The sequence below is a fragment of the Sebastes fasciatus genome, chromosome 1 (assembly GCF_043250625.1).
Source record: "Sebastes fasciatus isolate fSebFas1 chromosome 1, fSebFas1.pri, whole genome shotgun sequence".
In the NCBI taxonomy this organism is placed as follows: Eukaryota; Metazoa; Chordata; class Actinopteri; order Perciformes; family Sebastidae; genus Sebastes; species Sebastes fasciatus.
Genome location: NC_133795.1, coordinates 35,566,545 through 35,594,495, shown reverse-complemented (window position 1 = coordinate 35,594,495; position 27,951 = coordinate 35,566,545). Strand labels below are relative to the sequence as shown.

Genomic DNA, 27,951 nt, shown 5'->3' with positions numbered 1-27,951 from the left:
TCTGTTTGTTGCTTGTTTGTTGCTGCTGATTTTGCTCTGATATACTCCAACAAAAACCTGCCACGGACAAACAGCGGACACAGACAGCCTGCCTACGCGGTTCTATAGTACATTTTGGCATCTGTGGATCAGCTGTGGACTGTGGGCGAAGAAGAGCTTCAGTGCTCTGAGGATGCCACAGACCTGACTGAGAAGCCCAATGGTGCCTAAACAATAGAGCAGTCTGTCACGTTCACAAGGAAATACTGGATGATGTCAACAAGGAAAACATTTGGCAGGAGTTTATCCTTGCGCATGAGTATAGGATGTCACAGTTTTCAGGATAACAGACTTGGACCCAAATGCAGAAGGATAAGGTGATGAGGCAGCAGGCAGAGTTCAATGATTTAATAAAGAAGAAAACTTACAACTGTGTGTCCATAAAAAAACAGGAACAGAAGAAGATCCAAAAACGGTGGGAACCACGACTGAACACTGGACACAAGGAACTTAAGCAGGTACACTGGAATCATGGAACGATGATAGACGAACAGACAAAGAACAAAAGAACTGAGGTGGTATAAATAGTGGCCACGAAACTGAAGAATAGGGGGCTGGACGGGTGGAGCGGAGCTGGGAATCTCAGGCGGACGACCTAGGGAACAGGACAAACAGGCAAAACTAAGGTAGGAGTCTGCAAAGGCAGGACCGCTCTGGAGGACGACCATGGAGGCGGGACCCCTCTGGAGGACGACCGTGGAGATAAAACCCCTCTGAAGGACAACCGTGGAGGTAGGAACCCTCTGGAGGATGACCCTGGAGGTGGGACCCCTCTGGAGGATGACCATGGAGGTAGGACCCCTCTGGAGGACGACCTTGGAGGTGGGACACCTCTGGAGGACAACCGTGGAGGTGGGACCCCTCTGGAGGATGACCATGGAGGTAGGACCCCTCTGGAGGACGACCACAGAAGCGGGACACCTCTGGAGGACGACCGTGGAGGTGGGACCCCTCTGGAGGACGACCGTGGAGGTGGGACACCTCTGGAGGACCACCGTGGAGGTAGGACCCCTCTGGAGGACAACCGTGGAGGTGGGACATCTCTGGAGGACAACCGTGGAGGTGGGACCCCTCTGGAGGATGACCATGGAGGTAGGACCCCTCTGGAGGACGACCACAGAAGCGGGACACCTCTGGAGGACGACCGTGGAGGTGGGACCCCTCTGGAGGACGACCGTGGAGGTGGGACACCTCTGGAGGACCACCGTGGAGGTAGGACCCCTCTGGAGGACAACCGTGGAGGTGGGACATCTCTGGAGGACAACCGTGGAGGTGGGACCCCTCTGGAGGATGACCATGGAGGTAGGACCCCTCTGGAGGACGACCACAGAAGCGGGACACCTCTGGAGGACGACCGTGGAGGTGGGACCCCTCTGGAGGACGACCGTGGAGGTGGGACACCTCTGGAGGACAACCGTGGAGGTGGGACATCTCTGGAGGACAACCGTGGAGGTGGGACCCCTCTGGAGGATGACCATGGAGGTAGGACCCCTCTGGAGGACGACCACGGAAGCTGGACACCTCTGGAGGACGACCGTGGAGGTGGGACCCCTCTGGAGGTTTACCGTGGAAGCGGGACAACTCTGGAGGACCACCGTGGAGGTAGGACCCCTCTGGAGGACGACCGTGGACACCGGAACAGGCTTGCATGGGCAGGGACCCCCGACACAAGAACTGGCAAGACATCGGCTGGGCCACTGGGCAGTGGAGACTATGAGGCACTGGGCAGCTTGGGGAACCGGCGCTTCCTAGACCCACACTTCCTTCTAGGGGCTTCAACCCCTTGATATCTCGGGGAAATCTGCAGATGAGATCCCCTGAAAGGGGACTGCTCGAAGTCCACATGGTCAGGATCAGCCAAGAGGCTAAGAGATGCAGGTGTGCAAATGAAGTCCTCTGCCCACTCAGGCAGCAATGCCCACACCCAAGGTTTAGAGGAAACCTCCTGGCATGCTAATGAAATGACTTTCTCCCATTCCTCACTACTGGAGGCATATCTCCAGTCATTTTGGAGGCACCGGAGGGTCACCTCATAAAGTTCTTGGCCAAAAGATCCATCTGCTGGGTCCATGACTGGTCGGTCCATACTGTCACGGTTTTCTGGATAACAGGCTTGGACCTAAACGCAGGTAAGGATGAGGTGATGAGGCAGCAAGCAGAGTTCAGTGATTTAATAAAGAAGAAAACTTACAACCAGTGGCGGCTGGTGGATTTTTTTTTGGGCAGGGCCAATCAATTTCAACAAACATCCTAGTACGATTCAATGCAAAAAAAGGTATCAAAAACGCATTACTACTTTGCAGTTACATTTTTATCATTTATTCCAACACTGACATAAGGACATCTTATTCATACAATTCAGTATGTTAATATAACATACGACAGATCATTTATAAAGGAACTTTGCTCTTCTGTCCTTCTGAGTGGCAAACCTCTCAATGACCTTCTTATTGAAGTCAGGCATGTTCCTGACAAGTTTCTTCTCCATGGAGAGCATAGCCAGAGCATTAAGGCGATCCTGTGTCATGGTGTTTCTCAGGAAGGTCTTGATCCTCTTCAATGTAGAGAAGCACCTCTCGGATTCAGCTGTTGTCATGGGTGTGGTGATGAGGATGCTGAGGAGACTGACAGTCTCTGTGAAGGTGCTCTGAAGGTTGTTCTCCATGAAAAGCTGGTACATGGGCACTGCACCACTGCAAGCCTTGAACTCACTGTTCTCATAGATATGGGACAGTTCTGTTTTGAGCTTGTCCTGGTTCAACATGGGGTAAGCCTGCACTGTTGTTTCAAGCACCGACTCAGGGAACGTCTCACTGTGTTGTGGGAACAACTCTCCATGCAACAGTGTTGCGCTGACGAGGTGCTGGGTGAAGGAGAACCGCTCCTTAGCTTGCATCAGGATAGTATCACATACCTGTAAAAGATAAAATCAACTTAAATTTGCAATAAAGCTATTTTGATGAAAGTGATTCTGATTGAACACATGCTTATGTCCAAGTCAAGTATTTCAGAAATACAATGTATGTAAAATCTTATAAATAACTTTAGATGATGGGAAATTATAACTACATCATCAAACTGTATCAGATGGTCAGTTACCAACGTGTCCTCCCCTTTTCAGGAGACAATCGACTATGTTATTGAATATTTGACTACTTCCTGTAATTAGCATGTGCTGTGCATACACACCCACATAGTATATGCATGTGTGTATAAAGTATTTATATTGACAACTACATCACAACTTACCTCTGTAGCTCTCCTGGTCCCAGCATCCTGCGCTTTCTGGGCTGCTGGTCAGTTCCACTGTCCGCACACAGAGAGGAAATGGAGGCCCTGGTCCAAAAAATAAAGTTTAAGTTGCTAACTTGCCATCTTCAAAAACAACTAGGCCTCTTCTAGAAATTGACTTGGTGGACACCTGAATAAGCATGTTATTGCAAATTGTGTTTAATAACTAACTGCATTCTTTTTCCTTTTAAAATATTTAAACAAATATCATTGTGATGTTTTCTATCATAATCATTCACTTTGATGACTAAGCCCATTTAGGGTTTTACAGATTGTTGGACATGAGCAACTCATCTTTCTAACAACAACAGCTTTATCAGCTAGTAGTAAATATAGTTATTTACCTGATTTTTGGAATGCTGTCTGTGAACCTCTGGACAAGTCCTTTGATGAAGACAGGGTCGATGTTCCTCTTCTGCAGCTGGTTGAACAGCACGTCCACATTTGGCATGATCTTGTGGAACAATGCCAGGAAAAAACAGAAAGTCTCGTCTTCAAGCAGCCTCACATAGCTCCCGGCCTCTCTGACAGTTGTGGGATCAAATTCCGCAGAGTCTATGATGGTCTGGAAACACTTCAGGAGGTCATCCTTGTGCTCGTACACAGTGTTTACAACGCGACTCTGGAAGTTCCACCGTGTTACGCAGGCTCGAGGAAGTCTATGCGCTACCACCTGGTCCAGCACGGTGGTTCGCTTGGGTGACCTGGAGAAGAAGGCAGAGAATCCACCAAGCTCAGAAAAGAAAGTGTGGATCCTGGGGATGCGTGCTGTTGCCTTTTGCATGATTAGGTTCAGCTGATGCGCGTAGCAGTGGACGTAGTGAGCGTTGTTGTAGACATCCAGTATCTTACACTGCATACCGCCGGTAGCTCCCCTCATGACGGCAGCCCCGTCGTACGCCTGGGCAATAAGTTTGTCTGTTTGTCCGGGTGGGAGTATGGTGCTCAGCCTCTCCATAAGCGCTGTAGCGATGGTGTCAGCGGTCGCGTTCTGGATGGTGATGTACTCGAAGAACCGCTCTTGTACATTACCGCTAGCATCTATGTAGCGTAGCACGGGCACCAGCTGGCAGTGGGTGGAAATGTCCGTCGTCTCGTCCGCTTGAATGGCGATAAAATCCGCGTTTTTGACTTCCTCCAGAATGTAATCCCTTACAACCGACAGCATGCAGTCCAGCAGCTCGTTCTGTACCGTCTTCGACGTGTTGCAGCCGAAAACGATGAGAGCGGTGAGAGTGAACCAAAACGATACAGCTTCCTGATGGCTAAACAATGAGTTGAAAGCATGGATGTATAAAGAGAACTGGATACAGCGTTGTAGGCGGGCTCCTGTTCATTCCTATGAGAGCTGCTCAGTGGTGCATGAAGCCGAAATGGCTCGACTGCCGAGTGATAAACTACCCAGACCATCTGGCGATTTTCCGCATCCATTGGGCCCATAGAGCAGGCACAGTAGCGTTTCCTTTAACTCCGCCTCCCAGCCCTCGCCTCTAGTCTCGGTCTGGGTCTCATTCACATGAACGGAGGAAGGAAAATAACTCTGGATTCGGCTGTTAGTGCATTTTACAACTTTTAGGACATAATGATTGAAGGGATATAATAGTGTTCGTATTGTGAAGTTGATTTACCTCAAAAAAGTTATCCGCTGAGTTACAGACGTCTCTTTTCCAATGCAAGTCTATGGGAAAAAGTCTTTTTGGGCCAAATGGCATCACGTGACGGACACGGAAGTTGTAGTACCGCCGTTTGGCCACTACGAAAATTTGCTTCACAGCCCGGCGCACTTCCTGGGGGCTTCAGATTCAGGTGCAATATCTCTGTAGGGTCATTACGATGAGCGACCCCTCTCACACTGTTTTCACATTGTTATTTAATACATTGCTCATATTAAAATATTAATTAAACTGCGTTAAGTATAAAAAACAAAAAACACCACTGTTTTGCCTCAGGATGAAACTAAATTTATAGCACAGCTACTTTACAACAACAATACTTTGTTGACGATTGTTGTTTGACTTAATAATCATGTACTCTTACAGAGCATGGCGGGGATTTAAACCAACAAATCACAAGGAGCATAATTGCCATAATTGCTGGATTGGGGCCATCAGTGAAGTTATATTTAACTAATTACTACAATTTACATTTCAGCTGGCTTATCTACAATTCAGAAGCTACCAAAACGTATTTCTTCCTTTCCTTTAAATGTGCAGCCCTGCCCCCACTTCCTGTCCCCCTGTGTTCACCCGTGTAAGACCCTGCCACTGTTTGTTATACAGTGAAGAGGCTGAACTGTTTGTAGTGAAAACTACACCGGGGAAACTGGAAATTTCACATGATCGTATTTCAGGAACATTTGAGGGTCAGAAAGAAATCCAACACTTAAATGGCAAACAGAAGAGTCTCATGACGCCATGTGGAGATGTTGTCCATCTACCTGTGTTCTGTTACAACAAAGTGAATTATTGAGCGCTTTAGTTAACATTAGTGACGCCAAGTAGAGTAGAAACAATAAAAGCTCTGCTTTATTTGTGAGGCTCCTCTTTTGATACAATAATTCAGTAACCATAAAACAAGACAGACATACGAACACAAGACAAGACTGCTACTAGTTAAGGCATATATTTACAGTTTGCTGTAAATCTCTAGAGCTAACAAGGACCATGCTCTCTGTACATCAAATTATTAAATTGTTTACACACTGGCAGACACTAATTACATGCTCAAAAGAAGATAATGTTCAGCTGCAAAAACAATTGTGGAATAAAATCACAATTTAATTTCTGATTTGAGCAAAAGTGGGAAACATGATAAGTAATATATCCTGGGCAGGTTGTTGAGCTAGACAGCTGTACATATCCCCAACAAAAAGGAAATCTACTTGTACTGAATGATGTTCACACAGTTAATATAATTTCTCTCCTCAGGGTACAGACATCCATCACACAGCACAGTTTTTCTCAGCTGCTGCTCCGAAGGATGAGCGATTTATCCACACAACGGTTTGCGTATTGTCTTACACACATTTAAACAGGCTCGTTTCACGTCTGTCTTCAATGTTTCCTCAGAAACAAAATAAATAGATCAGAGCAAACAAAGCATTTCACCTCCAAAAGTGATCAGGTTTGATCAGCCCAAAAGATTTTTTTTTAAAGTTGTGTACCATTCTGATTGTTGAGCAGCCTGTTCGGGTATATTTTATAAAAATATTCTAGGAATACCTTAAAAAATATCTTGTAAATGTCGTAATGTTAAAAATTGTTATGAACTGAAGAGGCACATGATCCTGGAGAGAAAATGCTTTGTTTTACTCAAACAGGTTTATTGATTCTTTGAGACATTAAAGGTTTGACTTAAAGAAAAAAAATAGACACTGTTTAGTGCGCAATAAGATATTTTCATAGCTTCATTTTAATATTAGAATTACATTTACTTTTACATTTTGGACAAATCCACACTATAATTCAGGGTAAAAGTCACCAAATGTCAGGCTCACTTTGTTTTGGGACAGGGTGGGATGAAGAGGAAGTCAGATAACGTACATCTCTGTGTGGAATGATTCAAGAATGAAAATGACCCAAATGTGATTTTTTGACAGTCCAACAAATGAAGCAAATCAGCTTTTTTATATTCACCTCTAATGGCAGCATGATAAGACCATCACTGCATACTCATTTATAAGCCATGGATGGAAACACAGAAACATACAACAAATATTTGAAGAAGCTTTTGTCAAACTGAGACAAAAAAACAAAGAAATTTCCCCCCTTTTCAGCAAAGATATTTAGCATGGTTAAACCTTCAGCTGTGCATTCGTATCACAAGTAGAGTCTACAACAGCAGCGAGTCACTCGAGTCTCACTCGATGAGTCACAGAGTACCTACAGTTCCACGCAGGTCCCGCATTTTGTCATGCTCGAGCATATTTGGCACTCATTCAATTGGTAAATTGATATAATAGTCACAAAGTTAGGCCAATGCAACCTGTATGCAAATACACAAAAATGTACAGCTCAGACCCGTACACGTACGTCACCCTCTGGTGGTGATCGCACCCTCGTACCAGACAAAAACAACCAGATAAAAAAACAAACAAACATGTAATAATAATAAAGAGATATTACAGTTTTCTGATACTTTCAGTATTTTGACAGAGATCTATCTCATAGCATGGACAGGAAGTTGAGGTTTTACAATATGTCATTTATGATGTCCTGTATTTTTGAAGATGGTGATGAAAAACCACTGATGAAGATGATTTATAGCACTGTGGCGCAAACCGTGTAGCTGGCCTTTTCTTTCTGTTCTTACTATATTCTTGTAATCTGACTTACGTAACACATTTTTGGATGGTTACAAATTGGAAAAGTATAAAAAAAAAAAAATCTCTAAAAGTAATTTTATTGTCACATTCTTCAGCACTATGAGAAGAAATGGTGGCTGATGAGGAATCATGGCGTGCACCGTAGCCACATGACATTATAATGACAAACACACTACTCATAATTAACATTATATGCTACAGAACACACGAGTCATGATTCAACACGTTTTCAGTCACACCTGGTTTGGCTATTTTCACTTCCGCTCCGAAAAACCACTGAACAGATTATTAAGATCATGACTCAAATGATGACTCATTCAATTTCAACGTCAACACACCTAAAAGGAATAGTTCAACATTTTTGGAGATACGCTTTGGATTCTTGCCAAGAGTCCGATGATTGATGACGGTTGATACCGCTCTCGTTTGGCAATCAATCAAATGAGAATCAATAATGTTTCGAATTATTTCATGGCCGGAGGCAGTGACTTCCTGGAGTTTACGCTGGTTGCCTGCAGTCACATACCTCCTCCCACCCCCCACAATTTATTGTTTTTACGCTTTTCATATGATTAAATAGATTTTAAAAAACAGATATAAGGTGTTAAGTGAGCTTTAGAGGTGCTGGTAGGCAGATTTTGAGTCAGGCTAGCCGTTTCCCCCTGATTCCAGTGTTTATGCTAAGCTAAGCTAACCATCTGCAAGCTTTATATTTAGTGCACAGACATGAGAACGGCATCAATCTTCTAATCTGACTCAGCAAGAAAGCAAATAAACAGACATAATTAAAAAAATACAGTATGGTGTAAAACAATCAGGAGTTGGCACTTTTCTTTTCAAATACATCTTGAAGTATGAAACCACTTTGACTAAAGCCCCTTCCAACTTGTCAGTCTTAAATCTTTCACCGGGCGGTGTTTTTTTGGGTTTTTTTTTTTTTTTTTTTTTTACACAACAGGTTATTCTCATAAACAGCGATGAACATGTTGAATATGAAAGGCACAGTGAGAAATTTCTTTAAATGGACTGAATGGCGTTCATGTGTGTACAGTGAGCACAGAGCAAGCCCTTTTGTTAAACAACCCATTCAATAAATTCAGTTTGAGGAACTTAATGACAGGAGTTGTTACCTCGACCTTTGCCCTGCTGCTTGTTAAACTTGCAGACACCTGTGTGATTGACGCCTTGAGCGTAAACACTGAAGGTGATGAAAACTAGTTAGAGATAGCGTCAAAACCCGAGCCATCTCGATGAGTTGTGGCAGTGGTTCACACACTGGCGGGCGAACGCCCTAAGGGTGGCTCAGAGTTATAAAAGAAGGGGCGCGGCGAGGCTAAGTAAAAGTGATTCATGGTACTGTACTGGCCTGGGGCGTGAAAATATTGCAGAACATGTGTGGGAACCACTGAGGTACGATGGATGGGAGCTGCACTTCATTTGAACTCAAGTGCAATGAGATCACATGAGCGTTTTTTGAGAAACAATTATTTAACACATCTATTTATTTTGATTATTAATCAGTAAACACAGGAGTGTGTGGTAATGATGCCGTAATCAATGTTAACTGGTTTGGGTGGTGGTGAGGTTACTGCGTTATAACAAAGATCGTTAACACATTTCAACATGGATACTTTTTTTTTTTTTTTTTTTTTAAATGACCATAAAACCACATGTAACAATATTCTGCGAAATTAGATGAAACACGTTCTGATTCTTGTATGAAACATCGCCACTGGTTTGAAAAGTTTAATACAATAAAATTGAAGTACTGGCAATGGTCACCTACTGTATGGCACTGTTAATGTGAGTTTAAGCAAACACAGTGTCGGACAATCAAGAAAACAAGCATCTTTTTTTTTTACTTTCATAGCTGAAATCGTACTATGAAGATTGAAAAGTAAACATTGTACCTGAAATAAAAATAAGACTGCTGATTCACAGAAGAACAGGCGATTAAATACATTAAGCCCACAGCTCTATAGACTACTATTTAAATTTCACACTTCACACATTGGTCTGATTTAGACAAAACAATAATTCACCTATTATTGCAAAAATGTAAACATCCTTTCCAATGTATCATGACAATATCTTTGCAAATACAGTCAAAAATGTCTGCTAAAAGTTGGCCTTTTTGTCATCGAAGAGACTTCTTTTTTTTTTTAAATGTCATATTAAAGTATGACGATCAAACAAAAATACAAACTCTCAACTTTTGATTTTGGGTTATTTAAAACGTCTGTTTTGGGAATGTTGATCAGAAACTAAAAACAACATCAAACTAGTAGCACTGAAATGATTATTACTCGCTTACCTAGTAAAACTGCTGAGCATTTGCAAGGATTTTCTTGCTTTTCTCTGTTTGACATCATTATAAATGGAATACTTTGGAGTTTGGGATTGCTGGTCGGACAAAACAAGCAATTTGAAGACATCACCTTGGGTTCAGGAAAGTTGTGATGGACCTTTTGTCAACCAAATATTAACCGATTAATGCACCAAAAGATTGCCAGATTCATTAATAAGTAAAATAATCATTAGTTGCTGTCCTACAAACCTGTGAATAACTTGTTTATCACATACGTAAAAATAACACATTATGAAGAGATTATTTCAGTTTAGAAACCGTTGATTATTATTATGAATCATTTACGTCTGCTTCTTATTTATGAGGACTTTTCATTTTTATATTGTTGGAAATCTAATATTGAATTTTGGACTGTTGGTTGGACAAAACAAGGTAGCCCCATGAGCTGTAGGAAACTGGTGTGCACACTGAGCTATTTCGGTTAATCAAAAGACATGTCATAAAATAAAAATGCATCATATCTGAACATAACAGAGTAATCATCACATATTATGTGAGTTTGGGAACCATCTAGTGCCAAACTTTCACTTTATTTAGCTTTCTTAAGGCTGCTCGATTATGGCAAAAATCATAATCACAATTATTTTGGTTGAAAGCGTACCGCTGTAAAGGAAAAGGGATGCGATTTATTGATGCTTTATTTAGGGATGCTTTATGTCGATTATCTTGTTTTCATAATTGTTGGAAGCCAAAATTGCAATTGTAATTGAAATTCGACTAATTGCACAGCCCTGCTCTGACTGCTTTTCACAATTTGATATCATTCTAAATTAAAAAATCAAAATAAAATATATGTAATGTAAAATAAATATCTATATAGCACAGATTAGAAGCACCAATCCCAAACTTGAAGCTGTTTTTTTTTTGTTGCATGAATGAATTTGAAGAAATCCTGTTTGATTTGAACCTCATGTCACACAGAAGCCAAAAAAAACCTCCTTATCAAAAGTTGAGAATTTGTATTTGCGTCCCATATTGATCTCTGTTTAAAAAAAGCTACAACTAAATGCCACAATCTGTAAATGTAGAACATTTGGCCTTCCTCCGTCACCTTGATATGAGCGCTCAACAAAAACATGAAAGCATCAGCGGGCCTGTGCTTCCTTCACCTCTCCGACCAGACAGCCAGTTTGTCAAGACAGCAATCGATGAAATGAAATATTGGCCAAATAAAACATTCTCTGAAATGGTACATTATATATTTCTACTGCTCAGAAATAATCTCAGAAGAACACAACAATGCTACTTCTATTATTAATATGGTAAAAGATCTGACATCGCATACTGAAGGTTCAAACACATACGTTTTTCATTTTGACAAGTACCTGTAGCTTACACGGGCTACTGTTAGTATGTACATGTAGCAGCATAAAACCACCCTGGCTGTGATTATCAGAAGATTACCGTTCTTATATCTCGCTCCCAAATGGCTGTCGATGTGGATGAGGTGGAATGTGCAGTTTTTGTCGTTTTAATTTATCCATAAAAAGTTGGATTTTTTAAAAAAGTGTGTCTCCCGACCATTATCACCTCACGCCTCTCTGTCCTATTGTTTCCTTACAAATCCTAATGGCACGTTTGCAAATAAGTTTTGGCACTTAAAATATGAATACAGTCTCTTTTTCTTTCCTTTTCTTTTTAAAAATATAATTAAGCACAGTTATAACAGTAATACACCAGTAGTCCAGTGACAATTTGAGGTGAAACTTTGGTCTCCATATTACCAACTGGATTACAAAAACGCTGGTCATCACATGGAAAATTATTACCATTAGAAAATAAAAGAATGAATAAATAAATAAATAAATATCTGACTACGGTTGATAAATAGCCTCACAACAAATCTCCACTGCATGACTTACTGCGACATACTTGATTACCCTTTTAAAAACAGACCATTCACACCTGATAACTGACAAATTATAGATTCAGCACTTTTTTTATGTGAGGTTATAGCTTAATGCCACTATTTGAGGTTGTTGATGTCTCCATCAAAACATGTAAATAAAGCCCATCGATGATGCTGACTAAGAATGTCCGTGAAATATTTGGCCCCCTGCTTTTGGTAAAAAAAAGGACTCGGTCAGAACCTGCGGCTCCAGCGGAGTGGGAGTAAAGACAAAGAGCGTTTCAGTGGCCCAGGGTCAAAAAGTGCAACGTGACAAGCGTAAACCGCGTGGACCTTCCTGCAGGTCTTGGGATGATGTGCAGGAGGCGTGATCGGAGATGATATGCTACTTTTTCATTTGCTGCATGTGGATAGGAGGGAGCCAGAGCTCGTTTAATCCATGTGTGCTACTTTTACCATCATTCACTTTAGTATAATTCTGCAAATATCACTGTCTGTTCATTGAATTCCATTTTTCTTGGACTGGACGAAACCATTCCCTAAAATATGATAAAATACAATTCCATAGGATTGTGTGCAAAATGCTCTATAGGCATATAGTAACAAATAATGGTCTCTTCTACTAGCCACAATATTAGACTCAGATGCTTGTGATGAGGTATGAATATTGGCCAGTATCTCGGAGGAACCATTAACCTTCCTTCACGCCAACAACTACTCTACTTCTTCTGTAACGAGGGTCACATTTTGGACTCTCGTATATTTAAGTAAAAAAAAAAAAACACATGGATGTAGAATAACTAAATGATGATGTGTGAGTGGAGATGGGTTTATGAATTAAAATTTGCTAATACAGTATGGCAATGGCAGAGGTCTCTGCTCTAAGTCATATATAAGCACAAAATCATATAAATGATTTTATGCTTGTATATAAATATCCATATATCCAGCAAACAGTGTTTGCAGTTAAAAACTGCCAATTTCTCGAGAGCTTCACACCACATATCTAATAAATAACACAGAATAAAATGGCAAATTCTCCTCAGAGATTTCTCATTTCCTCTTATATGCACAGATAGGTTTCAGTAAGTTTCTAATTAGGTACCTGTACTGTATTAGTCAGCCCGACAGTTGGATGGATGGATGACAGTGAAGGGTCCAGTGTGCTAAGATGAGGATAAGCCTTCATCTGTCTTCGTCGTTCCTCTTCAGTTCGAACACCGTTTACAGAGGCAGGTCTGTGCTGTTGTGGCGAGTCTTTCTGGAAGTCCCATCATCCCTGGGCAGAGCTTTCTGCAGGTTGGACATGGCAGCGGTCTTCTTTAGGTCAATGACTGCGTAGCATTCGCTGCGCCGGGGTGCCTGCGGGCCACATTTTTTGGGTGGTAGGCGCTGGTGCTGTGGCTGGGTCTGGGCAACCCCGCTGCTGAGGGCTTGGCAGGGAGCTTCTCCCTCTAGGTCCACCTGGATGTAGTTCAGCTGCCGCGATGGAGGCATGTGGCCGTGCTCACAGCCTCCGACCCCTGACCTCGATCGTCTCCGGAAATCAAAGCTAAATATTCGCCCCCCTCTGTCTGGCTGACACGGCCGTTGATGCGGGGGGCAGGCGTGTCGGAGCCGGGGCGGCTGGACCTGCTCTGTGTTGACATAGTTCTGCAGGGCGTCTCTGTGGATGCCCCGACCATCCTGGTGGTACCCGTTTGGCGTCCCGGGGCCTTCTGAGAACTCGTACTCGTCAAAGTCTTCCTCTTCTTCCTCGTATTCCTCCTCATCCTGCTCGTCGTCTTCCTCTTCCTGTTCGTCGTCCCGCTGCAGAGCGCTGTACTCCCACACCGGCGGCAGAGAGGGCAGGTTCTCGTAGTTGAGCAGAGCTGTCCGACGATGACCTCCGCCCATGCCCCTCTCGCAGGCGTAGCCCTGCGGGGGTAGAGAGGATGGGCCGAGGGCGTGCGGGTGCAGGAGGGAGTGCGTGTGACTGTCCCCGGTGCTGCTGCTGCTGCTCGAACCCACAGACTGCGACACGCTGCTGGGACTCAGCCGCTGCTTCCGGCCGCTCCTCAGCCCGTTGATGTTCTCGTAGGTGAGCTCGCCGCTCTGGCAGCTGTCCGGGTGCTCGAGGCCCGGGTGCCGGTGCGCGTGGTGATGGAAATGGTGATAGGAGTGAGAGTTGCACAGGTGCATGGAGGACTCATCTCCCTCCGTCTCTGAGCCTGTTGCACCCTCTACTGGCTGAAGGTTGTGAGGATTGTGCCCGTGCCTCTCCCTCTCTCTGTCCCGCTCTCTCTCCAGCAGATGGCGTTGTGCCGGAGTGGGGCCCAGCATGAATTTGACCTCCTGCGAGGACGGCTGTAAGAACACCTGAGGATCGTTATGCTCCTCCAGGGGACAGCAGCGCAGTCCAACGCTGGACTGCGGGTTTCCTTGGCCCCCGACAGGCATGGCTCCCCGTGTTGTTTCAGGGAAAGAGCTGGGCCGCACGTCAGGCAGGGAGTGCACACAGTGACGCATAGAGAGATCCCCCTCCATGCTAACAGTATTTACATAGGTGTGGGTCTGTTGGGGGGAAATAAAAACAGAGGTCAGATTGTGAACAAGCACAGATACGGTGAACTGTAAGGAGCACGAATAGGGCTTACCTGGTCTTCCAAACCCATGAGGCTATGTCCATGATCATCAGCAAGAGAGGGTTGGGAGGAATCAACTCTGATTGGATAACCAGGGTATCCGTTGGGAAAAGCCTGGACAGGGAACGCTGGAGCTGGAAACACATTGATGTGACAATGATGACACAGTCAAAGAAATGCAGGACGGCTTGTGATCTGGTGGCCAGTGTCGGCGTTAGGGGCAGGAATTCTCTCCGGACAAAAAAACAAAACCTCAAATACTTTGACAGGTATAAGTCAAATTAAGTCATACAGTTTGGTAATGGAAGTCATTTCTTATCGTACTAGCACAGGGGTCAGCAACCTTTACTATCAAAAGAGCCATTTTAGGCAAATTTTTAAAAAATGATCTGTCTGGAGCCGCAAAACATTTGAGCATTGTGATGAAGGTAACACAGTTTATAGTCTAAGTATATAGTATATTAGTCTAATGCAGTGAGGGCCAAAGTGAAAATGTACTACAGAGTATTAGGGCCACATTGAGGGAAAGAAAATCTGAGATTTCCAGAATAAAGTCATAATATAACGAGAAAAAAGTCGTTACATTACGAGAATAAAGTCATAACTTTAGGAGAAAAAAAGAAAATAACACGAAAAATTACTACTTTATAATATTATGACTTTATTTATTTTTTTCTCGTAAACTTATGACTTTATTCTCTTAATAGTAATCAAAATCTCAGATTTATTTGTTTTTCCTCAATGTGACCCTAATACTCCTTCGTACCGTCCTACCATAGACCTACAACAATGATAAAGAAAAATGAAAATGTAAACAAAAAACAGTTATTCATTTCCATTTTTATAAATCCACAGGGAGCCACTGGAGAGGAGCTAAAGAGACGCATGTGCCTCCGGAGCCTCAGGTTGCTGACCCCTGTACTAGCCTATAAAAGACCCCCCTCCCTAGCCAATTAAAAAACGACTATATATCCGCATTGTGTGAGCAGCCGGTGGGCATGATCTCGCTCGAAAACTGCGAAACAAATGGAAAGAAGTTGTGTTGAGGAGATTCTGCACTCACAGTCGGAGACTCCAGCTGTTCTAGTGGTGACTTCATAAATCCACTCATGCGCCTTGATAAAATGTCTCTCCTGCTTTGTAATAGGCCACACTGTGAGCGGTATTATTTGCACATTTGTAATTGTGGCTACGTTTCTGGATGAGCATGCATATGGTTGTAATTGCATACCGGTTCTTGATGTATCGTTTATCCTTTAATTAGTTGTGTAACCGCTGAAAGTGGCCCAATGTTATAGGTTTATTAATGCAAAACATTTAACAGATTTCCCGCTGTGTATCTGAGTTTATACGTTTTATGGTTTTGTGCACGTAAAAAAAAACATGTGTGGGAGTGCGTGCACGCTTGTGCGCATAACAAGTCACACTATGTAGATGAGCGCCTGTGCCTCTCTGTCATAGTTTATTTCCTTCATGACACACGATAATGTGCAGGTGGCCCGATGTTACAGGTTTATTAATGCAAAACATTGAACAGATTTCCCGCTGTGTATCTGAGTTTATAACCTCTGGTTTTGTGGACGTGCATATAGCTCTATGTACATAACCTCTCTGTGTATAGATATAAATATAACTCCACCTGTATATACCATTTAGTCTTTATAATACTGTTATACAAACTTTTTTATACAATATCTCATCAGTATGCAATTTATAGATAAGCTCTTATTCATCAGATTATAACACGCGTCGATCCTTTGCACCTTAACTACAACCTGTATATAAGTATATGCCTATGTACATACACCACATATATCCTCATATTATCTTAATCAGCACTTTACTAGTTTGCACTTTCATTAGATGCAAAACTGCATTTCGTTGTACTTGTACTACGTACAATGACAACAAAGTTGAATCTAATCTAATTGGGCAAAAATTCCATAATAACCTTTCAGCATATTGTAATTCAAGTGTTCTGAGAGAAAACTAGACTTCTGCACCTCCTCATGGCTCTGTTTTCAGGCTTTAAAAAATCTAGCCTGTGATAGATGACTTTGGCCAATCACAGGTCATTTCAGAGAGAGAGCGTTCCTATTGGCTGCAAATGCAGATGGGGGATAATGAAAGCCTAATTCAATGGTGGAACATCCTGCAGGAAAAGTTGCTATTCCATTATTGGCAACAACTGCCTACATGGCGAAATGTTTCAGAGATGGAGAGAAAATGTTGCTAATAGTTTAGCCTCCTGCGAAACCAAGCCAGCTGCAGCTAGCTCACGGCTACGGTTAAAGTAAACTATTGGCAACATCTTTCTCTCCATCTCTCTAATAGTTTGGCCTTTGGTGCAGCCGTGGTGGCTACAGTTAGCAGAACAAGCTTAACAATTAGCAACATTTTCTCTCCATCTCTGAAACGCTTCGCCGATATTGTAGCTCACTAGAGCCTCAAATCACAGTACGTCATCTCAAAGGGCTTTAAGGGCCCACAAGTTTGCAAAGAAAACAGGACGGTATTTCTCATAGAGTTGCCGCTAACGGCATCGGGATCACGATCTGCATGATGTTTGAAATGAATGACTCATACATGTTACTGTTAGGTCTTAGGACAAAGAGAGGAGAGCTGCAGGATGACGGCTGTATTTTCAAATTCTGGTTTCTTTTATTTGCCTTTTCCAGAAAACGGCCTACCCTGGGTTACCACTTGAATTACAATATGTTGAAAGGTTGTTTGGATTTCCATTCCAGGAATGTTTGCCCAGTGATGCCACAAATAAACTGCCTCCCCCAGTCTTAAGTATTAAAAATGACATGATTCAAAACTTAAATCAATGCTTTAACAATAGTCATATTGTTTTAGACTAATATCATGAATTAAAAAAAGATATGTACATTCTCTCAACAACTGATCTCACACTATGTCAGATTTCAAATGGTAAATGGCTGCATTTACATAGCGTTTTTTATCCAAAGCCGAGCTGGGGCTTGAACCACCACACTGTGATTATTGGACGACCCTCTCTACCTCCTGAGACACAGCCGCCTAATACCGCCCTTACTATTCATTTAAAGGTCCCATATTGTAAAAAGAGAGATTTTCATGTCTTTTATATTATAAAGCAGGTTATAGTGCTTTATAAATACTGTTAAAATATCAAAACACTCAATATACGGAGAAATACACACAGCCCGTATTCAGAAATTGTGCGTTTGAAACAAGCCGTTAGGATTTCTGTCCATTTGTGATGTCACAAATCTACAATATATAGACCATTACACGGTTTTAAATGTAAACATTCTAAATGTGTCCCAGTTTATTTCCTGTTGCAGTGTATGTAAATAACATCAGCTGACAGGAAGTAAATATGGACCCAAACTGTTGCCTAGCAACGCAATTCTGTTGAAATGCACTAAAACGGAGTGTTTCAGACAGAGGGTAAATACAGGTATAATCAAGCAGACAGTATGAGGCAAATAAAGTTGTTTTTTTTAACATTACAGCATGTAAACATGTTCTAGTAAAAACACAAAACCAAGTATGAACCTGAAAATGAGCATGATATGGGACCTTTAAACAGGTGAGCTGTGACCCATAATATCTCAATATGGGAATTTTGTCACAATACAATCTTTCAGAGGACATTAGAGACATAATAGTATCTCTTCGCCCAGCGCTAACTGGCCACATGAAGTGTGTATGGCTGCAGTCTGCATCTCTGCTTTACTTGGTGTTATTTGGATACCTTTATACCTGTGACTCAGTGGCTATTAATAACTTTAAAATTCTGCTAAATTTACTGCTGTATTGCTGCATGCAAGTTCTACAATTAATCTCAAGTGTATAATTAGCTTTACTTGTGTGTGTGTGTGTGTGTGTGTGTGTGTGTGTGTGGTGGTGTGACTCACTGTTGGGAGTCTGTGGTGTGCGAGACATTTCCATCTCTGGTGTGTGACCACTGCGACTCATCATCATGGACTCTTCCACCACGTTGATGCTGTTACATTGCATCAGCTCCTGAAGCAGATTGAAGATCTCTTCTGCCCGGGAACACTTGAATGCAAAGATTCCTGATCAAACAGGCAAAATAACAACATTGTTAGGCTCCAATTAGTCACCGGAAGCAATGAAAAGACACAGAACTCCACGGCTGAAGGATGGATGTTACAGTATATATCATAGTTATATCAAAGATTTATAAATGCTGATACACACCACATCAATAAATAGTCTACTGACAATTTCGCTTTATGTTTACAAAGTTAGATTTTGTCTTTCTTCCCCCGAAAAAAGGTTCCCGGGGCTAAATATTTAACATCTCATACTGTTTATGTTACAAGCACATACAGTATGGGATGCCTCCTGTCCAGTAACACTGCATGGGTGAGCAAAAATAAACTCACTTTATGCTGAAGTCAGACTAGGGCTGCAAATAACGATTATTTTCATTGTTGATTAATCTCTCGATTAATTGTTTGGTCTATAAATGTCAGAAAATTGTGAAAAATGTCGATCAGTGTTTCCCAAAGCCCAAGATGACGCCCTCAAATGTCTTGTTTTGTCCACAACTCAAAGATATTCAGTTTACTGTCATAGAAGAGTAAAGAAACCAGAAAATATTCATGTTTAAGAAGCTAAAATCAGAGAAATTTGACTTTTTTTTTCTTAAAAAAATACTCAAACCAATTAATCAATAAAAATATTTGGCAACTCATTTAATAGTCGACAACTAATTGATTTATCGTTGCAGCTCTAGGTCAGACTACAGGATATTTGCGTCTTTTGAGATGATCACAGTGTCAGATTAGAAGATAAAGTCATAGGGTCGTGCTGTGTGACTTGGTGAGAGACATGTCAGACCCCGACACACTTTGTTACACCTGACAGTAATAGCAACAAATGTTTACACACGTGATCATAGTTTTATGAAAGAAAGTGAACCTGGAACCAATCATCATCACTTGCCAATAGAGCTCAACAGTGACCAACCGCCCACTTTTTGAACTCCGGCTCCGGTTCTGGAAGTGAATTTCCCGTTCAAAAACTCCATTAACGTTTCAGAAAATCCTTATATCAAGAGTTTTAAGTGTGGAACCAAGTTAAGATGAGAAAAAGGGCAAAAGTACAAGACTGTGAACATAATCATTCGAAGAGTGAAGGAACTAATCATCCCATAAACCATTGCAAATGGCGACTCGCCGCCGTCTCTTGAAACTCCAAAAAACTGTTGTTGATCTACAATAAAGACAGATTCAGGCAACTGCCCGCCTTATTTTTCACCTCAAAAGTTTTCAGAATCAAATTTCAGTGAACTATTTTCATATTATAAGAGAAAGTTTCCAAACGAGCCGCCATATTGGCCCGGTGTGAAGTCCAGGAGCAGACCACGAAGCAGCACGTACGAGCGTGTACCCTTATTGGCCGTTCGCAGGTGCGGTAAACATTTCAATGGTAAACGCGAGCTCCACCAATCAGAGACGTCGCTGTTAAGCTTAGGATTGTGGGTAGTGTAGTACCTTTCTGTGACACTGCGAATAAAACATGTTTTTGTGAAAACAAGGTTGATATCCTACAGATGTGTGGCTTCTACAGGAGCACATACCATCGATTCACAATCTCGTAGCTCGTGGTAAATGTTCCCGGGATGGTTACGATATTATGGCTAATAATCAAAATTCAGAATATGAATGGGATTTTCACTTCTGGATCTTCACTGTTGGGCTTGATGAAGAAATGCTTTGTTGAGTGTGAGCACAGTTTACATACTGTATGTTCACGTCAGAAGTTCACTGAAATAAAATTGACCATCATTCCTCTTTCCCTTCTCCGTGATTAAGGGCCAGTATATTCCATTTGGACTGATTATCAGATGGTCGAATAGCTTTGGAAACCCCTTCCCCCACACCTTTCCAACATCGCATCATGGGGATGGGATGTGTGCGACCATTTTTGTCGGTTTCATGCAGCGATTGGCCGGCTGTGTGGAGGTGAGGAAGGAGCCAGGTTTTGAACTTCCCTCTCAAACCCTCTTTTTTTATTCTTGACACTAGAAGGCCTTCACTATAAACACATTTGTTTTCTGACATGGTCGGACAACAAGTCTTGCTAACTAGTTTTGAACGGGTATAATCCGACCCTCACAGTTGTAAACTAAAGACCTCTTTGTGCTCCTGTGGGCCAACATCGCAGAATTCCCGGTAGAAGTTGTCAAAGACGAGAGAGGGAGAAAAGATTTGGACAGGCTTTTAGTCAGGACGTTTAATCACAAGACTATTCAGTAAGGCCATAAAATTGCTTAAGAGTGCAATATGTCACTTGACTGAAGTCTGAATACAACACAAGCCTTTTTTCACAGCAGTTATTTTGATTCGTCACAGTAGGAAATACACAGGTGTTACTAATAATATTAGCAAATGCTCTGTTCTATTCAAGTGTGTCACAGAGAGCCAGCACGCAAAACACCAGGACCCTGAAGCTGAAGCAGCTAAATGGAATTCAGCCAACAGGTTGAAATATCTTCAGTGAAAAAAAGACCGGGTAAGACCCATATAAATGGTTAAAATAGTCAACATGTTCTCATCCCAACTCGTCATATACTGATGCTTTGTCAGACCCCTCAGCACCACTAAACATGCTTAATGTTGTGAATTAAACAAAAACACTTGCTTAGGTTTAGGCATCACAACCACTTAGTTAGGTTTAGGAAAAGGCAACACGGTTGGGCTTAAAATGACTATGTTTTTACAGTGCAAACGTGACTTGACGTTGTGAACACGGGACACAGACGAACAACTGATTGTAAAGTGAAAGTGAAACTTAACGCACGGGACACGAACAGCGGTCTCCTGGATGAAAGCCTTGTGTTGTTGAACTCATCCACCTCCCCTCCCGGCCGCCCGGTGTATCTCTTTCGCTCTATATAACATGTCACCACAGCACTTCCCCTGTGCGTTTACGGTTGCCGCAGATGGGTTTACATTGTAGTTAATGGAAAGCCTAGTGCGTTTCCTATCGCGGTGAAAGGATGCCTTGTGCGGCGGTATCGGCTGTGACAAAGCATCGGTATTTGACGCCCTGGGAATGAGAACGGGCTGAAATGGTACGTATAAATAGATAGACTCTACAGCTGCTTACCCTGCCCAGTCTGACAGCGACGACCGCTCTCGAAAGAAAACAGGTTGGAGTCGTAGCCGTAGCGGCGCAGGCAGAGATACGGCCACCGGATGGCGTCTCTCTTACGTGTGTGAAGAATGAGCTCGGTCTGGGTGAGCTCCATGATCCCAGAGCCCAGCTCGTTGCCCTCATCGTCCACATTGGTGACCTAAGGACAGGGAGAAGAAATAGCACACGAACAGAAGGAATTGTTTTTTATTATTATTGATACACTGTAAAATAAATCAGTTTATTACAACATAATGGACACATGGGAACAAACTGTATAAGTAGGAGTGTTATGCGATGAGATTACCAGCCCAAAAAACACACTAAAAGACAGATCTAATGAAATGTGTTGAATTTCATGTAAATGTGGGATTATTTACCTTGAATTTGGTGAGATGGTTGTCTCGGATGGGGTCTCTGTACAGACAGCTCCAACAGCTCCCCATAGCTTCAGCAGGCCAGCTGAAACCTGTCATGGAAGCCAACATCATCACCCACTGACATTAACAATATCAGCCATTTAATGCCAGTTATCCAACTCAGACAACACAACACTGAACATCCAGCTTCACGGAACACACACACACACACACACACACACACACACACACACACACACACACACACAAACAAACATCTTACTCAGTCCAGGCCATCAGTGTAAAGGGATTCACGTATCAATCCCAGGATCTTCGACTGGGCATCGTCGTCACAAGCCAGTTAGTTTGCTGGACTGACATCTTCAAGAGAAGCATCATGTTCTCCTCCCTGAAACCATCAACAACACTCAGGTTTAGACAGAACTATTGCAAACAAATATCAAATATAAATGTTGCTCATTTTAGCAGAGCTATAGGCAGACTCAGGGCATGAACCTGTTGCATGTCATCCTTTCTATTTCTCCCCTCATTTTCCTGTCACCTCTCTACTATCTGATGTCAAAATAAAATGTCCAAAAAGCCTTCAAATTAGCTATAGATTAAGAATATTTCAAATCATGATTACCAAACATTTAATATTATGACTTTTTAGTGACAAAGTTACAGTGACAGTTGAGTGTTTCTGAGCTTGTTCCCATCTGTCAACATTATGAAATATCCCCCATAATTAAATAATGGGGTAAATGTCTTCATACCCTGATGAAGACAGTGAGATGTGGTTTAAAGTAGGGATGCACCAAATCAGTATCAGCACCAATACTGATCTTACTATCATTTAATGCTGCCGACTTAGATTTAGTCACACAACATGTTGCTATAAATAAAAAATATGGTATCCAGATTTTGAACTGAGCACCAATATAGGCTGATAACCTGTGTTGAGGTATCACTGGATCGGGAAAGAAAAGTTAAACCGGTGCATCCCTACCTTTAAATTGATATTATTTAGACACGCTTCTCCTATGTACAACCACAAACAACCCAGACAAAATATTGATTATTATAAGATTTTCCTGTAAAGTTATTACTGGAAATCACAAACTACCGGTTTGCATGTGCATCTTCATATCAGGAGTGAACAAAAAAAAATTATCAGAACAAATATTCAAAAACAATCTCACACATCTGTGCTTTGAGCTCTAGACACCAAACAACACAACAAAATCTCCTGTTTTTTTGTGCTCACATCTGCTCCAGTGATCATCCTGTGATCTCTGCTCCTTGTCACCCTCACACAGCCCTATAGAATATTTAAAATCATCATTACCAAACATTTAACATTATGACTTTTTAGTGACAAAGTTACAGTTGGGTGTTTTTGAGCTTGTCTGTCAACATTATGAAATATCCCTCATAATTAAATAAAGGGGGTAAATGTCTTCATTCCCTGATGAAGACAGTGAGATGGGGTTAAATGTGAGGATGCACCGATTCCATACGCCGAATCAGCATCAACACCAATACTGACCTCACTTAGTGGATTGTGTATCGGCCATGGCATAGATCCAGTTTCTTTGTCAATCAACTTTATTATGAAATTAATCATTTAATTCTTTCATTCGCGGTGGGCTGCTGCTGACTTAGATTTAGTCCCACAACATGTTGCTATGAATAAACATATGGTGTCCAGATTTTAAACTGAGCACCAGTACAGGCTGATAACCTGAGTTGAGGTATCACAAAAGTTAGACCGGTGCATCCCTATAGTTGACAAGCTAGTAAATGGACCTTTGAGTTGAGATTATTTTGTCACACATAGGAGTACATAGGAGTATGTACAATCACAAATAAGCCAGACAAAATACTACTAGTTATTATAGGAGGGGTTTTTTCAAGTTATTACTGGAAATCACAAACTATGCATCTTCAGACCAGGAGTGAAAAATCTAACTGTATTATCACAACAAATATTCAAAACACCAAAACAACACCCCGTTTCTTAGTGCTCACATCTGCTCCAGTGATCCAGCTGTGATTTCTGCTCCTTACAAACAGATGTGTGATCAACACCGCCGCATTATGTGAGCTCTAACCTGGGCCTCCACATCTGACTGACTGGAGATGATGCCAGACTGGACTCAGCACCACCACCTCACAGCTATACCTTCAATCAATGTGAAAGAAATAAAGAAACAGCTAGGCTACATTACACACACTTGTCATGCAGCCCTGTGATGATTGAATGGGCTTTCCCCTCCATCTCCATCTGAGCTATTTACAGCAGAAACATCACAGTCTTTTTGCTCAATTAGCCGAGCCGACGCAGAGCCCCAAAACAAGCCGCCAGCGAGGCTTGATGCTCGGCGTCAACGTGCCCAGACTCCGGCTGTCAGCTCTCAGAGCACCGTGGAACCAGAAACACTGACACTAGACGCTCAACCACACGGTTCAATGACCATTATGTTCTCATTGCTGTGAGGATACAACAGCCTGAGCACACAGCAGTCAGGACGACAGCGATGGTTTGCTACTCACATGTCTGGCACGGATCTTTTTATTTATATATATATATATATTTATATATATATATTAGCCTTAATGCGAGACCAGCATAGAGACTGCGGTTAGTGTTGGTCTGCTGCTGGTAGCGGGATGAGGAGCTGCTCGGCTGAGACGAGGAGAGGAGAGATGCAGAGAGAGACAGCTGTAGAAAATGTTGTTATTTTTTCCTCCTATTACGCCCCCCTACTGCAGCACGGGCCTCTCTGCCTGTATGACATCTCACCAGCAGCTGGGGTGAGAGTTCACCGCCAGACAACGAGGCTCAGAGAGCAGACAAGAAGGTAAGAAACGCTGGAGGACCGCAGAGGACCGGAGAGGAGAGGAGAGAGGAGAGGTCTGATCATAGGAGGACCGGAGGAGGGGCCAGATAAACCACACTCAACTGAACTGGGAGGAAAGAGCAGCTATACCTGTGATTTTAATGTTAAATATATAATATTCATGAGTGTGTTTTTTTTCATACTTGCTTTCACAGTGTATCATTAAGTCATCCTCCACTCAAATATGTTTTTTGCTTATTTTTATTATTAACCTTATTCTCTGACCTTTACTGTTTGATGCTTGACATTCATCTTCTCTGTGCTCACCTTAAAGCTTCAGTAGGCAACACGTTTTTGGCATCATTGGGCAAAAATTCCATAAAAAACTTTCAGCATATTGTAATTTAAAGGGACTGTTTGTAACTTTCAGAAATGCTTGTTAACAGCGACACCTGTGGCCGTTAAATCAACGAAAGTCAGCGTTGGGCTCGCGCTTGTGCTCGCTCTACATAGACATGAACGAGCATCGCTCAAAACAGTGAGGCGACACACATCAGCTAAACCCACAATATCACTCTCTATTTCAGCTGCTTGGCAGTAATGTTAGCTGACCAGATGAAGGTCTCTCCATGAATCACTGCTGATCCTAGTGTTGGCTTTTCCTGCCTCAGCCTCCCGATCGGGGCCGGAGGGAACAGGGGAGACATCGGCACCCGGTCGAAGACGATAACATTTCTCTCTGCGGAGACACGGGAAACCTCTGTTGGTCTGGAGGAGCTGCAGCAGTTATTTCTGCACAAACGTCCACAGAGCTAAACTAACTCTTCTGCAGTGTGGAGTGAGCGCGCATGCACGTGAGGTGGAGCGAGCTGAGTGAAGGCAAATAGGCAGAGGAGCAGAGGAGCAGAGTACAGCAGAGACTCCGGCCTTGGAGACCAAAGCTACGGTCTCACCCGCGTCCTCCGACCGCCGCCAATACTGTTTTGCAAGACGGGCTACACTAGATAGAACTTTGAGGTTTTGGTGCTTCCGTTTAGTTTGTGTTGGAGTCTGAGTCTGAACAGCGTTGCCACACGCGAGCGCGCATGGGTCACCGACCCGCAATGATTTATACGTGTAAGAAGTTACAAACAGTCCCTTTAAGTGTTCTGAGAGAAAACTTTTTTGACATTATTTGAAATATGCTAATTCGCTTTTTATTGGGAGTTAGATGAGGCGATTGATACCACTTTTGTGTAGGCCTTATATGAGGCAACACAGCCAGCAGGTGGTTAGTGTAGCTTAGCATAAGGCCTGCCTCTGTGCAAAGGCAGTGGTGGCAAGTAACTAGGCTGCATTTAGCCTAATATGTACTGTACAATTTTAAGGTACTCAAACTTTGCGTAACTTTGAGTATTTTCATTTTCTGCTACTTTTGCTGCTTCTTCAATATTTATTTTATAACTTTAGTTACTAGTTACATTGCAGATTCAGGCTAAAGCAGCAGTGGGTAGAAATGGATCAAATATGATTAAAAAAAAGTTATTTTCATAAAACGGTCACTATATCCTGACAGTAGAGCATGAGACAGGTAATCTGAAAAAAATAATCTGATTGTTTTTAAAAAATCTTATAAGCCATTGTTACTGCTTAATTTTTCATTTTACATAAGAAAGTAGAGATAAGTCACCTAGGCAAGTAGTGTAGCAATAATAATAATTTATATGACACACAAAAATCTAAATGTTTTCCTCCTGTCCTCCCCAATTTTTTGAGGCACCAGCTGCCACTGGCTATAATGTAAGGTATACTATATGATTCAGATTAGTAATTTTAAGTTAATTTAGAGGAAGATAGAACCAACTCAGTCTCACATCAAAATGTGTATAGCCACGTTGGTCCACAGCGCAAAACTGGGTTGGATAGAACCCAGCGTTGGTAAAATGCGTAGGAATCATGACACATGGTGCAGATATGCGTGTTTGTGGGTGACACCTCAACACCCTTAACAACTTCCAACTCTGCCCACAGCCCAATTCTGGTAAAAAGTCATGAGAAAACTATGTGAAATTTTCTATTTTACCCTCCCCTTTGTGAGTCATTATGGCACTGTCCAGAGACTACTCCACCCTACAACTTTACAAATACCTCAAATATTTCTCATTCATTTCACTAACCACAGCCAAGGAAAATGTACAAGGTTATACAAAACTAACAGACAATATTAATTTATTGGCTTTCACCTCTGGGTGTGTTTCAGAAGTGTGCTTTGTTGCACCTGTAACAGCACCCAACTGCAATGTCACGGTGTCCTGGAGTACACCTGAGCATCACTGCAGCAAGGTGAGAAGTCAAACCAATGGAGGTCACTTTTTACTCAAGTACATTTATTTGACATTTAGTTGCTAGTTCCATAAAACACATGATATGCTTATAAAATATGATTCAGTAGCCCACTATACTACTACCCAGTATACAAAGTATCTAAAACTGTCTCCACATTGACGAACTACAACATTAAAATGCTTTTGTATTTGTTGGTGATAAGAACAGAATAATATAATATTCTATAATAACATAACACTTTGAAAGGAGCCATTCTGCAGAATGAGTACTTTTACTTTAGCTACTTTGAGTACACTTTGCTGATACTTGATTACTTGAAAAGAGTAAAAAAAAAGTCATAGTGTAGTGTGTCAAAAAAAGTCATAGTATAGTATGTCGAAAAAAAGGATGAAGGTCTTTATTCTATTACAAATGAAATTCTGTTCTTTTTCTTTACTTTTCTGTTTTCCTTGTGCTGTCCACTTATTCTCAATCCTGCTGAGAGGTTTAGGTTTTCAGTAAAAATTAGGAAAAAGTTGTGAATAAAGCCGGAGCGTTGGAGGGTACAAAAAGTTAAAAAAATAAATCTTGTACTAATCAAAAAGTTAACTTACAGACGTAGGCAAAATTGTTGGTACCCTTCCGTTAAAGAAAGAAAAACCAACAATGGTCACTGAAATAACTTGAAACTGACAAAAGTAATAATAAATAAAAATTCACTGAAAATTAACTAATGAAAATCAGATATTGTTTTTGAATTATGGTTCAGCAGAATCATTTAAAAAAACAAAC

At 42.0% G+C, this 27,951-nt stretch overlaps 1 protein-coding gene across 3 annotated transcripts; it reads right to left on the bottom strand.

The window, feature by feature from the left end:
• Positions 1-5,828: 5,828 nt before the first annotated feature.
• frs3 (fibroblast growth factor receptor substrate 3) lies at positions 5,829-25,131 on the bottom strand. 3 transcript variants are annotated; one of them, XM_074645970.1, is made up of 8 exons: positions 24,569-25,131; positions 23,280-23,333; positions 22,296-22,421; positions 22,034-22,122; positions 21,627-21,813; positions 18,401-18,562; positions 14,508-14,629; positions 5,829-14,424 (listed from the first exon to the last, which is right to left on the bottom strand). In XM_074645970.1, exons 4-8 carry the CDS (start codon positions 22,097-22,099, stop codon positions 13,096-13,098), a joined length of 1,866 nt encoding a protein of 621 aa, XP_074502071.1. In that variant the 5' UTR covers positions 22,100-22,122; positions 22,296-22,421; positions 23,280-23,333; positions 24,569-25,131; the 3' UTR covers positions 5,829-13,095. The 3 variants fall into 3 exon arrangements, with proteins under 3 accessions (XP_074502071.1, XP_074502064.1, XP_074502058.1); XM_074645963.1 differs by lacking the exon at positions 23,280-23,333; XM_074645957.1 differs by lacking the exons at positions 22,296-22,421; positions 23,280-23,333; positions 24,569-25,131 and having other exon boundaries at positions 22,034-22,129.
• Positions 25,132-27,951: the final 2,820 nt, after the last annotated feature.